Raw genomic sequence first — 16,428 nt, 5'->3', positions numbered from 1 at the left:
GTATAAAAACATATTTATATTTTATAAAAAATATTTAAACCAAATATTAAATATAGATTGTATATGTCTTTACATTTGTCACATCGTTCATATCTTCACATCAATATAATATAATTTTTTTGAAAAAACCAATATGATATTGAATGAGAGCTAGGTTTAGCAAAAAAAATCTTTTTAATCTCTCACAACATGATGAATTAATATTTAAATTTTCATGAAGAGAGGAAAATACCAATATAATTTTATTGTTTGAATTCAATTACGTTACATAGGATTTTGCCCAAAAAAATTACGTTACATAGGGTTGAATTCACTTCTTCTTAACCGTGTTAGATTCACTCTAATTGCTATTATTAATAATAACATAAATGCAAAAATGTCGGGTTATTTTCTAAGAACACAATATTGTATTGTGTTAGAGGTGTGTTGAAACTTGAAAGTAATTTTAAATTTTGGCGGTGATACTATCAAAAGTATAATCTTGTTAGGTTACTATTTTTTTTCCAACTGTTAAGTTGCTTTTTATTTACTCTGCCCTTTTTAAATATATAAAAAAACATTATTGGTTATAATAAGTTCTGACCTAACCCCAATATTTGGAGCCCAGATATGGACATTTTATATATTGTAGGTATACTATTCATATCTTTGATGTGTTATTATATTGAATATTATAAAAATATTTAAATTAATATGTAACATATACCAGCAATTCTTCTTTCTAATTTAATTGGACGTTTTATGTATTGCAAGTTGTGAAGGGGAGGAAAAAGACAAAGCCTACTTGTTCATAGGTGGCCTTTGTGCATACACATGCAGATATTAAAATAAGCCATATTGATTGATTATGATTTATAAATAGTAAATTTTGTCACAAAATTTATATGTTCAATAGAAATTTTGAAATGCAAATAGTCTATATATGATCTAGTGGTGCCGACTGTAACTATTAGCGGCACCAAATTATAGTTTGATCTCACATAGTCACATATATTTTATCAAGTCACATATATACTATCACTTTGTAGTTTGTACTTAAAAAGTAGATATAGTTTGAAAGCTTAACTATTCTTACACGAAATTTTTTCAAGTGAATAATGCTTGATTTTCTATAAAGTCATATTAATTAATGTATTATTAGTTAAAATAAAATTAGGTTTAACTACATATAACCTGCTCATCATCACCATCTTTTTACTTTTGCATAATTTACAATCGATTCCCATAGCTAATTAATGAAAATTGTCATATATTTAAAAACAAACAAACAATCACAAATTAAAAAGGGTCATTTTCAATTTCTAACATATATGTAAAATTATTCTTAAATATTGCAATGAAAAATATGAATCAATTAAAGCAACCAATTAATGTTTCTAGATTAAAAAAAAGATATATACTATACAGCATACCCATCGGGGAGAGAAGGCAACTAGCAAGGACCACGAATCTCCAAATTTTTAAAATTTTCTTAGTGTGATATATATAATATAGATTTTGCATATTTCCAACCCCTAAAATTTATGAAAGTTTAGTAGTATGTATTTTTATCTCAACCCCCTATCATTAGCTCCAGGCTCTATCTTGTTACCCACCTAGTGATCGACCCAGATTCAAGAGACCTAATTATTGAACCTCCTAAAGAAAGAAAAAGAAAAATGTTTCTTTTTTGTGGCCATGAAGTCTCTACAGAATTCCAAGTCTCAGTCTGGCCTATAAATACTTGTCCTGAGGCCATTATATGTACTAGCAAGCTCAGAAATTAACCAGCAAACACACAGAAATGGAGCAACAGACAGAAAACCGAAGCCACGAGAGAAGGAAAAAGGGAGGGCTCGTCACAATGCCCTTCATATTCGGTAACACACACACACACACATATATTCTTTTTCTTCTTCTTCAACATTACGTCTTAATTAAGTTGTTTAATGAGTAATTAATTGGTGTACGTGTAGCTAATGAGATGTGTGAGAAACTAGCCGTGGTGGGTTTCAATGCAAATATGATAAGTTACTTGACCGGGCAGCTTCATTTGCCGCTAACAAAAGCAGCAAACACACTCACAAATTTTGGTGGAACTGCAAGCTTGACCCCTCTTGTTGGTGCCTTCATCGCTGATTCTTTTGCTGGAAAGTTCTGGACCATCTCTGTCGCTTCCATCATCTACCAAATAGTTAAGATCCCTTCACTCCCTCTCTTTCTCTCTCTTCTTCTTCCTCCTTTGGGGACGCTTTTATTTAGAAGCGCTTCTATAAGTTCCACCTAGAGCGTCCTTAATTTTCATCTTCTGGATTTTTTTAAATTTTTTTTAATAATGTCTATCTAAGTTTAAAATCTCTGCTAAGTCATCAGATGTCCATTTCTTTGACTCTGATGATTCTGAAGCGGTACGCATATTTACTAGCGACAATGCGTTGCTGTTTACGGATTCCATATTAATCACTTTTTAATTCATGTGCAACAAAAAGATGAGCCAAATAATCTATTTTCTTTATTCATTCACGCACCTTACGATTCTCTTACAAAGAAATCTGCTTGCACATCATATACTATTTAGTTAAACCTTGCCTGTTTCAAACCCGTGACCTTCTTCATTAAAAGGCAAATTGATGCCATTAGGCTGATTAGAAGACTTTGGTAAACATATAGTCGATCGTAATTGATGTAAATAGACCTAATAAACTAAAGAGAGAATAAGTCAAGAGCAAGTTGAAAGCTTATAATAAAATTTAAGTTAAAATTTGAACTGCTTTCACTGCAGTAGTTTTTTCCATTAAAAAATTTCTTCCAAAGTTGATATAGTAGAAACTTTTGTGTCGTAATCTTGATCATGCATAAGCTCAAATAATTACCATTTCAAAGATGTTTCATCTTTCTAATGTATATATGCCAACTAAAACTAATAAATATTGTTATTTATGTTGATAATGAGCAGGGAATGATAAGCCTGACGATATCAGCCATACTTCCACAGCTAAGGCCACCGCCATGTAGAGGCGAAGAGCCATGCCAAGAGGCTAATGGGGGACAGCTAGCAGTTCTGTACGTGTCACTCCTTTTAGGCGCCATCGGGTCAGGCGGGATCCGACCCTGTGTGGTATCATTCGGGGCGGAGCAGTTCGACGACGCGGATCCGAAGCAGTCCACCAAGACATGGTCCTACTTCAATTGGTACTACTTCGTGATGGGAGCATCAATATTGGTGGCAGTCACGTTGCTTGTCTACATTCAAGACAACATCGGGTGGGGCTTGGGTCTGGGCATCCCCACCGTTGCAATGTTTATCTCAATCATTGCTTTCATGGTCGGGTACCCGCTTTACCGGCACATGGACCCGGCTGGGAGTCCGTTTACCCGATTGGTGCAGGTGGGTGTGGCTGCTTTTAGAAAGAGAAAGATGAATGTGGATGATGCAGAATTGCTGTACCAGAACGATGAACTTGATGCACCCATATCTTTGGGAGGGAAGCTAATACATACCGACCAAATGAAGTGAGTGCCTCTTTAATCCTTCTCTTGCTTCTCTTTAGGGTTCGAAAAAATATGTTGCATTTTTTTTTTTGTACAATCAAATTAAAGGCATTACTTCAGGACAGTTTGAATAATTTTTTTTTTTAAAAGAACAGGCTTAATAAAATAATTCCTTCCATCTTCAGACTAACTCAAAATTCAGGCCAAACTTAGATTCGGTTTGAGGCTTGGCCTGAACACCACAATAACATTTTACTTTTCTTAAAAAAATATATTATATATTAATTAATTCTTCAAATTTTAGTATATAGTAATAAGATACCATATTTGGGTATATTATTATAAATATTTTTTCAAAAATTTAAAATATTCACATTGTCATATTTTTATTGTCTTGATTTATAAAATATCTTAAAATAATATTTAAAATATATTTTAATCTTAATTTTTAAATTTCAAGACCCACGATTTTTTTAAATAAATGTGATTATTGTAATTTTTAAGTAAAAAAAGTATTTTATATTTTTTTAATAATAATAATAATATAAATAAATAATTTTGAAGTAAAAATAAAATTTGTTTAAAAAATTAAGAAATTTTGACAATTCAAATATTCAAACAACCTAGCAAAACATCAAAGTTGAGCTTAATTATATAATTTTTTTTATATAAGTTTGATCTTATACAAACCATTTGATCAAATCTAACTTGGATTGAGCTTACCCTTTTGAGTTATGATTGAATAACACTATTTATTAAAATTTTGAGCCTGAATTATTGACTGATATTTTGTCCGGTAATAAATTAGTGGCTGTCCGATTTGATTATGATAAGATTACGAGTCATGATATTTGGTGGTCCCACCCGGCACTGCACTGCACAAACCGGCGGGCCTTTTGTCTCTCATGTGCTTTTGCTTTTACATCCATATGGGTAGATCCTTACCTCTTCTTTCATTCCTATCGTTGCCGGCCCTTCTAAAGTTGGTTTTGGTGCATATGATTGCTTATATGTCTATCAAGATGTTTATCATGTGTATATTTTATTTGGATCATTTGGGTGTGAGATATGGAGGGTCCTGGATTTTTTTTTTATTGTAACTAAAATTTATTAAAAAATATTTTAATGTAAAAGATACTTCTTCCTCTAATCTTAATGTTTGATTCTTAATTTCATGGTTAATATTTTTAAACTTAAAAAAATATTTGATTCTTAATTTTATCCTTCACATAAATTAATGACTACAATAAAATGTGTTAATCAGAAATTAAAAGTTTGCTAATAACTTGATGCAATTAAAGGGGACAATATTGGGGAAAAAATAACTACTACGTCTTTGCCATATATTTAGGATAAAAAAAAGTTTTAAAACTTTGTCTTATAATTAAGATCAGAAGAAGTACATAAACAAAATCATATATAAATCATTCATATTTTATTTGTATATTACAAATAGGACGCACACATGGATGTGCACCAAATTCAGGTGCTTAATTACTTAGCTTTGCCGCAACAAGTTGTATCATCTTGCTCATATATCTGAGTCCTATAAAAATTCATCACTATCACAAACAAGTTTGTTTTCTTTCCATACTATATGGTCATGTTATATGGCAAAGTTTTTTCGCATGATAAAGTTTTGGATCACACTCGCTAACCTATATTAGGCCCAATAGCCCATCAGTTTTTAATTGGGCCTAGGCCCGATTCAAGTGACAAAGACACCTTTATGGTTCCTTCTTTTTAGTACATAGGACAAACTAAACGTTTGAAGCTAGCGGGACTGAACCCTCTACTTCTCACTAGTAACGTGAATTTTATGTCAGTAAGTTACAAGATGATTAGTATTTTTCTAATTCTTCTAAACATGGAGCGTAATGTAGGTTTTTGGACAAGGCAGCTATTGCAACAGAAGGAGACAACGTGAAAAGCCCAAACCCATGGAGGCTAAGCACAGTTCACAGAGTAGAAGAATTGAAGTCCCTTATAAGAATGGGCCCAATATGGGCCTCAGGCATCCTCCTCATCACGGCCTATGCCCAGCAAGGCACCTTTTCTCTTCAACAAGCCAAGACCATGGACAGGCACCTCACTCGCTCTTTTCAGATCCCCGCCGGCTCCATGTCCGTCTTCACCATCATCTCCATGCTCTCCACCACCGCCTTCTACGACCGCGTCTTCATCCCTATCGCTCGTCGCTTCACCGGCCTCGACCGTGGTATCTCCTTCCTCCACCGCATGGGCATCGGCTTCGTCGTCTCCACCCTCGCCACCCTTGTCGCCGGCTTCGTCGAGATCAAGCGCAAGAATGCCGCTTTCGCCCACGGCCTCGCCGATCATTCTCATGCCACCATTCCCATCTCGGTGTTCTGGTTGCTGCCTCAGTACAGCCTTCACGGTGTGGCTGAGGCGTTCATGTCGATAGGGCATATGGAGTTTTTCTACGATCAGTCGCCGGAAAGCATGAGGAGCACCGCCATGGCTCTATTCTGGGCCGTCATATCCGTCGGAAACTATGGCAGCACTCTGCTGGTTACCTTGATTCACAGGTTCACTCGACGTCCGGATGGATCGAACTGGCTTCCCGATAACAACCTGAACAAGGGCAGGTTGGAGTACTTTTACTGGATCATCACTTTGCTCCAACTTATTAACCTTATCTTCTACTTGTGGTGCGCCAAATGCTATACTTACAAGCCCGTTCAAGTTCACAGTAAGAGTATTGATACTAGTAGTTCAGAAGAGAGGGAAGAACACGAAGGAGTTGAGCTTGCAAGCAAGGTCTAGCTAGATTCTGGATCTATAATTTAGACACAGTATTAGCTGGGGCAGTATATATAGTATTAGTTAGCTAAGTGATAAGCATACAATAAAATCGCACTAATGTTATTAGCATATTGTATGTTCCGATGTATTTCTATTATAAATAAGAAAAAGATATATGGACTAGTTTTCAATGTGACTACTTTATGGCAAATTGTCAAACGTTATGAAAATAAGGATTGAGAGGAGAAAATAATAGAGAAAATTAGGAGAGAACAAGAGATTGAGAGAATTAAGAGTCTTCTCATCTTAGTTGTAGAATATAACTGAGGTGCATTCAATTTATAGACACAAACATATTAAATAAATTAAATAAAATATACAAGATAATAATTATTAAAAATATTATGGTAATCAAAAAATATTAGAAAATTTAAGATAACAAACATTCATATAATATCATAATGTTCATAACACTCCCCTGATATTGTGTCTCATTAAAACTATTAAAAAAAAACCTAATGAGACAAAAACATGGTGAAGGAAAAAGATCAAGTACACAATATCTTCATGCTCACTGAAAATGTCTCATTAAAAACCTTATTAAGAAAATCTAATAGAACAAAATCTTAGTTAAGAAAAAAAGAGCACAATATAACTTTTATTATTATTGATTGACGATATCACTCATTGTTCTTGAGTCCTTTTGAGTTATTGTAATATGAATTTTTGCATCAATTCTTGAATATTGTTGTTGCCAACATCATTGTGAGTTGATATCTCTTATGTCTATACTATATATATATATATATGAATCACTACCTTTAAAACATATTTTATATACATATCTTTTTTTTTATATAACAATACATATCTTTTGAACATGAATACATTTTTTAGTTATTGTATATTTTGTGGGAGTAGCAAAACAATTTTGGATATACATGTATTTTCAAAAACAAATAACCTCTTAAAGATCAACTCATGTGGTTCAAACTATACATGTATAACACATGCATGATTAATTAATCTTGATCCTAAATAAATTTAGTAAAGAAATCACACACAATGATTTCTCAAACATATCATATTAAATGCATAATTTCATTGGGAATCAATACAATATCATAAATTGTGATATGAAAGCATTTATATATGGTGCTTCAAGACCATATTTCATTATCCTCTTTAAAAAAATGATCTCAATTCACATATAATTACCCAATATTTTAACATCTTTCATTAACAATCAAGTGTTTATATAAACTTTTCAAAATATTCAATAATGCTAAATCAATCAATTTTGATGCAAATTAATATGTATATAATTATATGAACAAATGAAAAAGAAAATTTCTTAAGAATCTTTATAACTTTTTGTCATCTTGAATCCTTATGAGATTTTCAATAAAATACCAATGTACAAAAAGCAATATAAATATGCCATCATTTATTAGACACATGTCAAATTTCTATACTGTCAAACTAATAACATGTTCAAATATAATTTCATCCACCATGAGATAGTATATTAATGCATTTATTTAATCTTTGCAAGACATTCTTATATTGAAAGCCAAGCTTTTCATGTGACATCTCATATTTCTCTTTCGCATGAATGCTAGTGTATATCACACTTCAGGTACTTGAACTATAAGTTCATAACTTCCATACATGAACAAGTGAATATAATGTAATTCTACTTGTATTGTGTCTTTTTCTCTAATCTGATTAGTTTTTCATCCACATCCTATATATCAAGATTCTCATTTGATTGTAATTTTTCATTCTCATTAAAAGTGTTGTCAATAACTTTATTCTTTTTAGTTCTATCATTTCTTATATTGTCATAACTTTTCAAAATCTCTTTATTGTTATCATGTACTTAATCCTTTTCTAAGAACTTAAAGCTAGTTATGTCTTGGTTTCTTCTAAAATGCTAGCCTCTTTAATATGATCATCTTGATTATATAAAGAAGCTTGAATGGTGTCAATGGTAATTACAATACAAGCATTTATCATGTAAAATATCAATATCTATTTTGAATTATTTTTCACTAGCATTTTCATCATTTCTTAATACTCAAGCTTTATTCTTAACTCATATAGAAGAACCTACAAATTTTTTAGCTTCCTTTAACTCTCATTTACAACATTAACCTCTTAAATGGGTATTAATGAGGCCACATTATTTCCTACCACTAAATTTATGAGAATTTCGAACATTTAATGTCCTCCAACCACCAATCATTATAAAATCATAAATATCAGTTCAATCTACCTCCATTAACTCTATTTAAGTCAATGGGTTCGGACCTATAACTTCTATAAACTAAAAATCACCATTAGAAATCAAACCATAACCTCTACCATCAAGAAAATGGAAGAAGAGAGGAAGATTTAAGTTAGAAAGCTTACCTTGAGTGTTTATAAGCTCCAAATTACTCCCAACAATCAATTTCTTCAAACCCTAGCTCAGCTTTTTCATTACTCCTTCGTTCTCTTTTGTTTTCTCTTCATTTTCACTTCAAATTTGTGACTTAATACTGTAAAATTTTGGCCATGCGCTGTAGCGGACGCACAATGCGCCGCGTCTACCGTGGCGCATGGTATAGAGAGCTTCTCCCAAGCGTGTTAGCATGCATGCACCGCGGTGGACCAACCCCACACTACAATGCATGGCACAGAACCACTTATTTCAAAAATTCTTCCTCTTCTATCCCCAGATAACCCGATTCTCCTTCAGACTCGGGTTTGGTACTAAAATCGAGATCAAACACGCCCGTTAAGCCTCTCTAGCCACATACCTCAAAGATTCACTTTACTAATCTATTTAAGCTTAATTAATCTGAATTTAAAACTAAGGATATTACAAAACCAAACTGGACCGAATGATCCACCTAGTTGGACCACTGGCTAGTCACCTTAATAACTACATTTGAACTATCTAGTTGTTTTAGTTATTGGACTAGATTGGACTGCTCTTAACAGGCTGTGAACTACTTAAAAACCAGCCCAATTTTCATATTTTCAAGTTATGTAGCAATTTTATTTTTTTCTTATATTTATTATATATACATATATATTTCTTTTAATTTAATTTTTAAGTTGGACTAGGTAAACCGTGAACCACTAGCCTTTTCGGTTTAACATCCAATTTGATTCTCAAAGCATTACTGTAATGGCTTCTCATAATCACTCATTAATATTTTCTCAACACCTTATAGTCTTTTAAGGCATAATAATTGACCTTGTATCTATATGGCTACATGTTCTATAACATAAACTCTATTAGCTATAATTTTTAGTATTATAAGAAAATAATCTTTTAAACTTGACAATTCTTTTTAAACTATTAGCCTTTAGAGCTTTGATAGCATGTTAGTTAAGACAAATAAATTAATAATCAAAATACCAATCAAAATTTCACAAAATTTATATCAGTCATTATGATCATAAAATTATCCTTTCATAGAATAGTCATCAAAACTGGGATGGTTTTCGACTATATAATAACAAAATCAACTATGGCTCCAAGCTATAAAATTATAAAATTAAATATGACTTCTAGCCATCTAATAATCAAATTAAATATGGGTTTTGGGCATCTAATATCAAAATTAAATATGGTTTCTAGCCATCTAATAATAAAATTAAATATGACTTCTGATCAAATGATAACAAAATCAAATATGGCTTCTCACCCTATAATAAGAAAATTGAATATAGCATCTAGCCATCCAATAATAAAATTAAATATGACTTATGCTCATATGATAATAAATTAAATATAGCTTACAGCCATATAATTTATTATGATCATAAATTGATCCCCATAATTTTGTTAGATTTTTGTTTTAATCCTTATAATTTTTTTTCAATATTTTTAATTCTTATAGAGATAGAAAAAAAACATTGAAAACATTAAAACTATAAAAACCTAAGTAACAAACGTCACCCAATCTTGATGAAATTATAGAGACTGAAATCACTAAAAAAACTACAGGGAAAAAAACAAAACTTAAAGCTGGTAATTCAGGTATGACAGATTTATTTAAATTGGGCTTATTCAGATAGGGCTTAAAATATTCTATCCTTTAAAAAAGCCCATATAATTAAGCTCAGTCCTAATTTTTTTTCTGTCAAGTTCAGGCTTGGTCAAAATTACCAACTATATATGCATATAAAGCTGTTAATTTCAATGACTAGGCTTAATTCGAGCCACGCTTATTCGAATTGAACTTAAAATATTTTATCTTTTTAAAAAAGTTCACATAGTTAAGCCTAACCCTAACTTTTTTTTTTCTAGAGACCCATCAAGCTTGGCATGAATTACTAATTCTTTAAAACTGAATAAAATCATAAGGACCTGTAATTATGTTTTTTCTAAAAATTAAAAACAATCGCACGCACACATGTGTGTTTATATATATAACGCTAGTAATTCAAATTATATAATCAAAAATGGGAAATAGAGATATGATTATCATAAATAAAATAAACAAATCGAGATATGATAGTTATGATTCTCGATTATAAAATAAAAAAATTATAAAATAAATAAATATTTGAATGTAGATATCTTCAAGATTTACTTTATGTTATATGGATAACTTGCTTCAAGATTTACTTTATCTTTTATATGGATAACTTCATGATCTATTTTATATAAATAACCTCAAGATATGTTTTTCTAAAAATTATATATATAGATAGCTAAATAAATTATATATATAAACAATGAATTAAAATAAGGAATTGAAGGCATATAGGATAACTAAATAAACAAATAAATGTAGATATCTTTAGGATCTACATTATATTGTGTGGATATATAATTTTAATATCCATTTTAAGTTCTGTGGATATCTTCAAAATTTATTTTATATTATATGTGGATATTTTTGAGATCTACCTTGTATTTTCATGTGAATAAATTCAAGCTTCACTCTATATTATATGTGGATAATTTTAGGATCCACTTTATATTTTGTGTGAATAACTTTTAGATCCACTCTATGTTATGTGTGGATAATTTCAAGATCTATTATTTTAAAATTAAATTGTGCCTCCTAATCTTGGATGTGGCATATAATATGTAATTATTTGATTAACTGAGAGAGGAAGAAAGCAATTGAACAAAAAATCCAATAAATAAATAACATATAAAATAACAAGAACACATGAATGATAGAAATTTTTTCAATATTCAAGTGAGCATGCTTCCAATAATCTCTAATTCAATAATTATAATGGTGCCCTCCTGGCGAATAAAAGAGAATAGAGAAACTTAGAAGAAGAGAATGAGAGAGACGAAGATAATTAATTTAAATACAACTGAAATATCTTTTATTTATAGGTACAAATATATCAATTAAATTAAATTAAATATACAAAAAATAATAACTGAAAAATATTGAAAAATCTAAAACAATAAACATCACATAAGATCTTAATATTCATAAAAAAAAAACAATCTAAAAGACTGGTTGCAACTAATATAAAATGTACAACATCAAGATCACGGCGTTTTTCATACATACTACGACTCCTAATGTATCCAATGATTAAAAACGTTCAACATAAAATCAAGTTAATGGAAAATATTGTGAGTAAAATCACCGGTCGCTTGATTCAATTAGCTAAAGGGTAGGTCCAAATTAATAAAAAGGTTCAAATTTGAGCCTTGGGTAGCGATTCAATTTTCAGTGAGAAGATGCCCATCAGAGAAGTACCTACAAGCTAGTAATTGGATTAGCCTAAGTTAAAGACGTGAGATACCAAAGCGAAAAAGAAATGAAACAAAATATTGTAACAGAAAATTATATTCATTTTAAACTGACTGATCTTTTAAAAATAGAAAGAAATAGTTTAGATCCAGCGCAACCAATGGCCTCTCAATATTAGTGAAATTTGATATTTAATTTTCCCAAGCTCACGTAAAATACAAAATAAACTTGTGTAAATATGCATGTGCGAGAGAGAGATTTTTTTTTTTTTGGGTATTGACCCATTTTTTTCTTAAAAATAAGTAAAAATATAATTATTTGGTGAAAATAAATTTAATCATAAGATTAATACATGAACTGTAAAACAGAAAGCATTTGCTTAACATTGAAATCCCAACACTCCTTTTCACTATTACTGTTAGATTCCCCCCCCCCCCGGGGGGCGAAAGACAATGTTTCTGGTGCAAAATCTTGTTGCAACCCTGATAAAATGGGCCAGCCTAATGGACCGTAACTAGGCTGGCCCAACAATGAAGAGGACGCAACTAGCCCAATATAACCAACGTTCATGGTGAAATGGCGCGAACCGAGAAACTGCGTAAAGGAGACGGACTATCGGTTTATTCCTTCTCTCTCTCTCTTTCTAAGGAGTAACACGTAGAGGCACCACGAAATTAAAGTTACCTTGTTCCATTTCTCTTTTGACGTTTCTAACTTCAACGATTCTGCAGTTTTTTCGATCTACCAACAACGGAATCCCGATCCCAGCAATGGTTCATAGCGAAGGCGTGTGTGCACAACCGCCTTCGACGATGGCGGTCGCACCTCTATCCGCCATAGCCGAGGCCTTTGAGGACCTTGCCAAGTTCAGTGGCTCTGAGAATAATGGGAATACAGATCAACAAGAGCTTCGCCTCGACAAGTTTTGCCATGCTTGCTCTCACGTCTCTGTTCTCTTTAATTCACTTGGCCTCGTTTTCAAATTCGCTGAATTGGAGTACATCTCCAAGGTTTGTTTTCCTTTTTGGCCTTTCGATTAGACTTCTTCTTGATTTGATGTTCTTCGTTTGTGTTTGTAACTAGAAGTTTGAATGTTTTGTATCGACATTAGATTATGGTTGCAAGGTTTCAAGATTTTTCTCTTGCCTTTTCTTTTTCGTTTTTTTCTGGTCTGTTTATTTATCAGTGATCTAGATAATGTTGTGCCAACTGAGGTAGGATTTTTTTTTTTTGCTTCGAATTTGCACATTATGTCGAAGCCTATTTGTCTTATATTAAGTTGCAATAAAATTTCTTTTCGTAATGGAAATTTAAGTCTTTGATGGAACATTGATTTATCCTATAAAGCGTTTGTGCTTCAAAATATGTATCCAACTCCTGACAGTTTCTGATTTATGTAACAATATTTTGCGGGAAATGTAACATGGACTGACGTTATCTTTGCCATCTCATCATGTGTGGTGGCTAAGCCTAGATGTTGCTTGCAACCATTAGTTATAGCTTTTGCTTTGTTTGCTATGAAATGCAATTTTTTATTATGAACCTGACCCAGAAGGTCAGAAGTTCCAATGTATCAGAACAATATGTGCATTTCTAAAAAGAGATATCGAGAATTGCGATCCCTTTCTGAGCTCTGATACGGAATTTTTTTTCAAATTGTTTCACAAGGCTCTAGTTATGTTATACCTATAACTTGTAGCCCTCCTGTTTACTCATTTTTATTAACGGTTGTATATAGCTGTTATCATGGCAATTTACACTTCATTCTTGAAGTTTGTCCGGTCTTTGGTTTGTTTAGTTACTTATCCTTTTACGCGTAGTTGGTTCATTTTAGCAGTATCATTTCAATTTCACGGATCTTCATCACAGACCATTAACACCGTTTCTTATGATATTGTTCAGCTTCATGCGCTCAAGGATGCATCAAAGACATATGAAACTCTACGGGATATAATTGACCTTGATGTTGCAAATGGGACTGTGAAAACACAAGGAAGCCTTTCACGTTGTCTACGCAGAGTTCGGCAGGGTCTTGACCTTGTCAAAGCTATATTCAAACAGTTTTTGTTAACTGAGTATGTATCTTATCTTTGAGAATTTTCTTTTTCTTTTTTTTTTTTGTTGGGTCTAAAACATAGAAAGATGGTGAATTGACTGTGAGTAATGCTATTGTTTTGTTTTGTTTGTTTTTGTGTGTGTGTGTGTGTGTGGATAAAATGTGTAATTCTTTTCGGCGGTTCCTTAACTCCATGAAAAGAAGTAACATTTAGGAATGGGAAAAGGCATGCTAACAGTGCCCTCCATTTTTCACTATATTCAACATGTAAATGGAAAGTGTTTTTTGCATCACCAAATATTACTTCAATCTATATACAATATAAATTTTAAAAGAAGTTATACTATTCATAAGCCATGAATAGTGTGGCTCACCTTAAACTTTATGCAGAGCACAGGTCCTACATAATGTAGTTTAAAAAAAAAAAAAATGAATGACACGTTATGCGCTTGCCAAGGCTTATAACTTAATTTCTAATCATTTGCTCCTATCATTCGTTCAAGCGCTGACTTCCCATTAAACCAGTTCCATCCATGAGTGCACTGTTAGTAAGTATGTTAGATCAATGGATTTCAGTACGGCTCATGACGACTGAAACAAATGGGATAAATATTAGAGATCCTCCAATCCTGAGTTTTTACACTGAATTTATACTTTCATGGTTTTACGACAGAACTCTTGTTTGAAAAACAATTTCGTCACTATGAAGTTGTATGTGTCCTTATCTTGTATAAGAAGTACAGAGAATAAATTTGCGTCATAGTTAATCACGCTACCTCCGTGGTTCTCTCATTCTGGATTGTTTAGATAACTGGGAAAGTAGACCTACCCTGTATAGTGTCACCGTTTGTAAGTCTAAGCTCCTTCTATGCAGTAATAATGAGTAGTGTATAAAGATAGTGTCGTCTTTTCCATATCATTTTCGGTTATTTTCAAGTGGTTGGCGGATGGTGTTGACACATAATTTATGATTTTGACATTTCCAGCGACAGTTCTCTAAAAGAAGCAGCGTCAACAGCCTATGCACAGGTTTGTGCTCCTTATCATTCATGGACAATAAGAGCGGCTGTAGCTGCTGGCATGTATGCACTTCCAACAAGAGACCAACTTTTGGTGAGGCTTAATGAAACAAGTAAGTCTTTATCATCTTATCTTGTTCAGTGTTTGATGTGTTTGAACTGTGAAGTTTATACAGACATACATCACAATATATTATAGACTGAAAATTTGACACTTCATATTGGTAGTTATGAGTAGCATTTATACAAATTTTGCATTGCGAGGCAAGAAGCAGTTTTAATCGTAACGCTGAGGTCACCTGCATGAGTCTTGGTTCTTCAAAACAAGGAAGTGTCTAATTCAACTTATTATGGCTAGAAACTTGTCTAAAATGCCTAATTATTTAGACTAAAAGGGAGAATAAGATCCGAACCCTTTGCATTCAAGAAATAAATGTAAAACGTACAGTTGAAGAGGGATAAATTGAGGGACGTGCACAGTTTGAAGAGTGATAGACTGTTACTCCTTGGAGATATTATATTTGATCAACCATATCATCATTAGATATCACGTCATAGTATTTTAGAATATGTATATAGCAACTTAATTGGAATGAGTCTACCATTTGCTGTCAATACTCGAGGGACATAATCTCAACGACTAGAAAAGTCTACTCCTTGTGCTCACCAAAAATAGAGGTAGCCCAAGTTAATTGCAATTTATTAACAAATAACAAATATAAACAAGAAGTGAGGCTTATTGGGGGAAAAAAACGGTGCGTCTAATATGTTCCTGTTGTTTCTTTATAATTAGCTTGATCTACATTTCTTTTATAGCTCAGGTCTGACGAAGAAAATTTTCTAGTTTCGTTTAAATTTCCTGTTTCAAAGAGACCAAAACTTAATATTATTATAATCGCAGATCAGTCAGCTGAGAAGAAAATGATGAGGTACATCAATGCCTCAGTTCCAGTTATAGAATACATTGATAAACTATACCTTTCTGGAAATATTACGTTGGACTGGTGAATATATAGATAGATAGATAGATAGATAGATATCTCTTTATCTCTTCTGTTCAAGGAGGGTTGTTTCATGCTTTGCCAAACTTCCAAAAGAAGAAAAATAGAAAACTCAACCCTAAGAACAAAGGAGAGAAGAAATAGAATGTTCTCTGTATATATTTAAGATGGCAGTGATACCTATGTCCTGTATAACAGTGACTCCTGTATAGATTCTTCCATTTGGTTGGTTTTTATATGAAGAATTGAAGATGCATTTACGTTTGGACTTTTTGATTGGTATATGAAGGGAAATGGATTCCATGTTCATTATATAGAAGCTGAGATAAATATTATGTTGTCTACTATCATTTATCATTAATCAATTTCTGGGTCATGAAAACTGGATC

The 16,428-nt window shown here is 32.2% G+C and overlaps 2 protein-coding genes across 2 annotated transcripts; both read left to right on the top strand.

Moving 5' to 3' along the window:
- Window positions 1-1,705: 1,705 nt before the first annotated feature.
- LOC129321351 (protein NRT1/ PTR FAMILY 3.1-like) lies at window positions 1,706-6,433 on the top strand. Its single transcript, XM_054967089.1, has 4 exons — window positions 1,706-1,859; window positions 1,956-2,173; window positions 2,936-3,492; window positions 5,355-6,433. Exons 1-4 carry the CDS (start codon window positions 1,784-1,786, stop codon window positions 6,256-6,258), a joined length of 1,755 nt encoding a protein of 584 aa, XP_054823064.1. The 5' UTR covers window positions 1,706-1,783; the 3' UTR covers window positions 6,259-6,433.
- A 6,134-nt stretch (window positions 6,434-12,567) lies between these two features.
- On the top strand, window positions 12,568-16,383 carry LOC129322944 (ACD11 homolog protein-like). The gene is made up of 4 exons (XM_054969411.1): window positions 12,568-12,973; window positions 13,866-14,038; window positions 15,006-15,151; window positions 15,940-16,383. The coding sequence occupies exons 1-4, from the start codon at window positions 12,734-12,736 to the stop codon at window positions 16,044-16,046; spliced, it is 666 nt and encodes a 221-aa protein (XP_054825386.1). The 5' UTR covers window positions 12,568-12,733; the 3' UTR covers window positions 16,047-16,383.
- Window positions 16,384-16,428: the final 45 nt, after the last annotated feature.

This window comes from Prosopis cineraria, unplaced genomic scaffold (genome assembly GCF_029017545.1).
Source record: "Prosopis cineraria cultivar Desert tree isolate PC_DT_omini unplaced genomic scaffold, ASM2901754v1 PC10, whole genome shotgun sequence".
In the NCBI taxonomy this organism is placed as follows: Eukaryota; Viridiplantae; Streptophyta; class Magnoliopsida; order Fabales; family Fabaceae; genus Prosopis; species Prosopis cineraria.
Note: the sequence above shows the minus strand (reverse complement) of the source record. Positions and strands in the feature narration are given on the sequence as shown.

Coding starts and splice junctions, on each gene's coding strand:
- LOC129322944 (XM_054969411.1), top strand. CDS start 12,734: ATGGTTCATAGCGAAGGCGTGTGTGCACAACCGCCTTCGACGATGGCG. Junction 12,974..13,865: donor AATTGGAGTACATCTCCAAG/GTTTGTTTTCCT, acceptor GATATTGTTCAG/CTTCATGCGCTCAAGGATGC. Junction 15,152..15,939: donor GGTGAGGCTTAATGAAACAA/GTAAGTCTTTAT, acceptor TTATAATCGCAG/ATCAGTCAGCTGAGAAGAAA.
- LOC129321351 (XM_054967089.1), top strand. CDS start 1,784: ATGGAGCAACAGACAGAAAACCGAAGCCACGAGAGAAGGAAAAAGGGA. Junction 2,174..2,935: donor CTTCCATCATCTACCAAATA/GTTAAGATCCCT, acceptor GATAATGAGCAG/GGAATGATAAGCCTGACGAT. Junction 3,493..5,354: donor ATACATACCGACCAAATGAA/GTGAGTGCCTCT, acceptor AGCGTAATGTAG/GTTTTTGGACAAGGCAGCTA.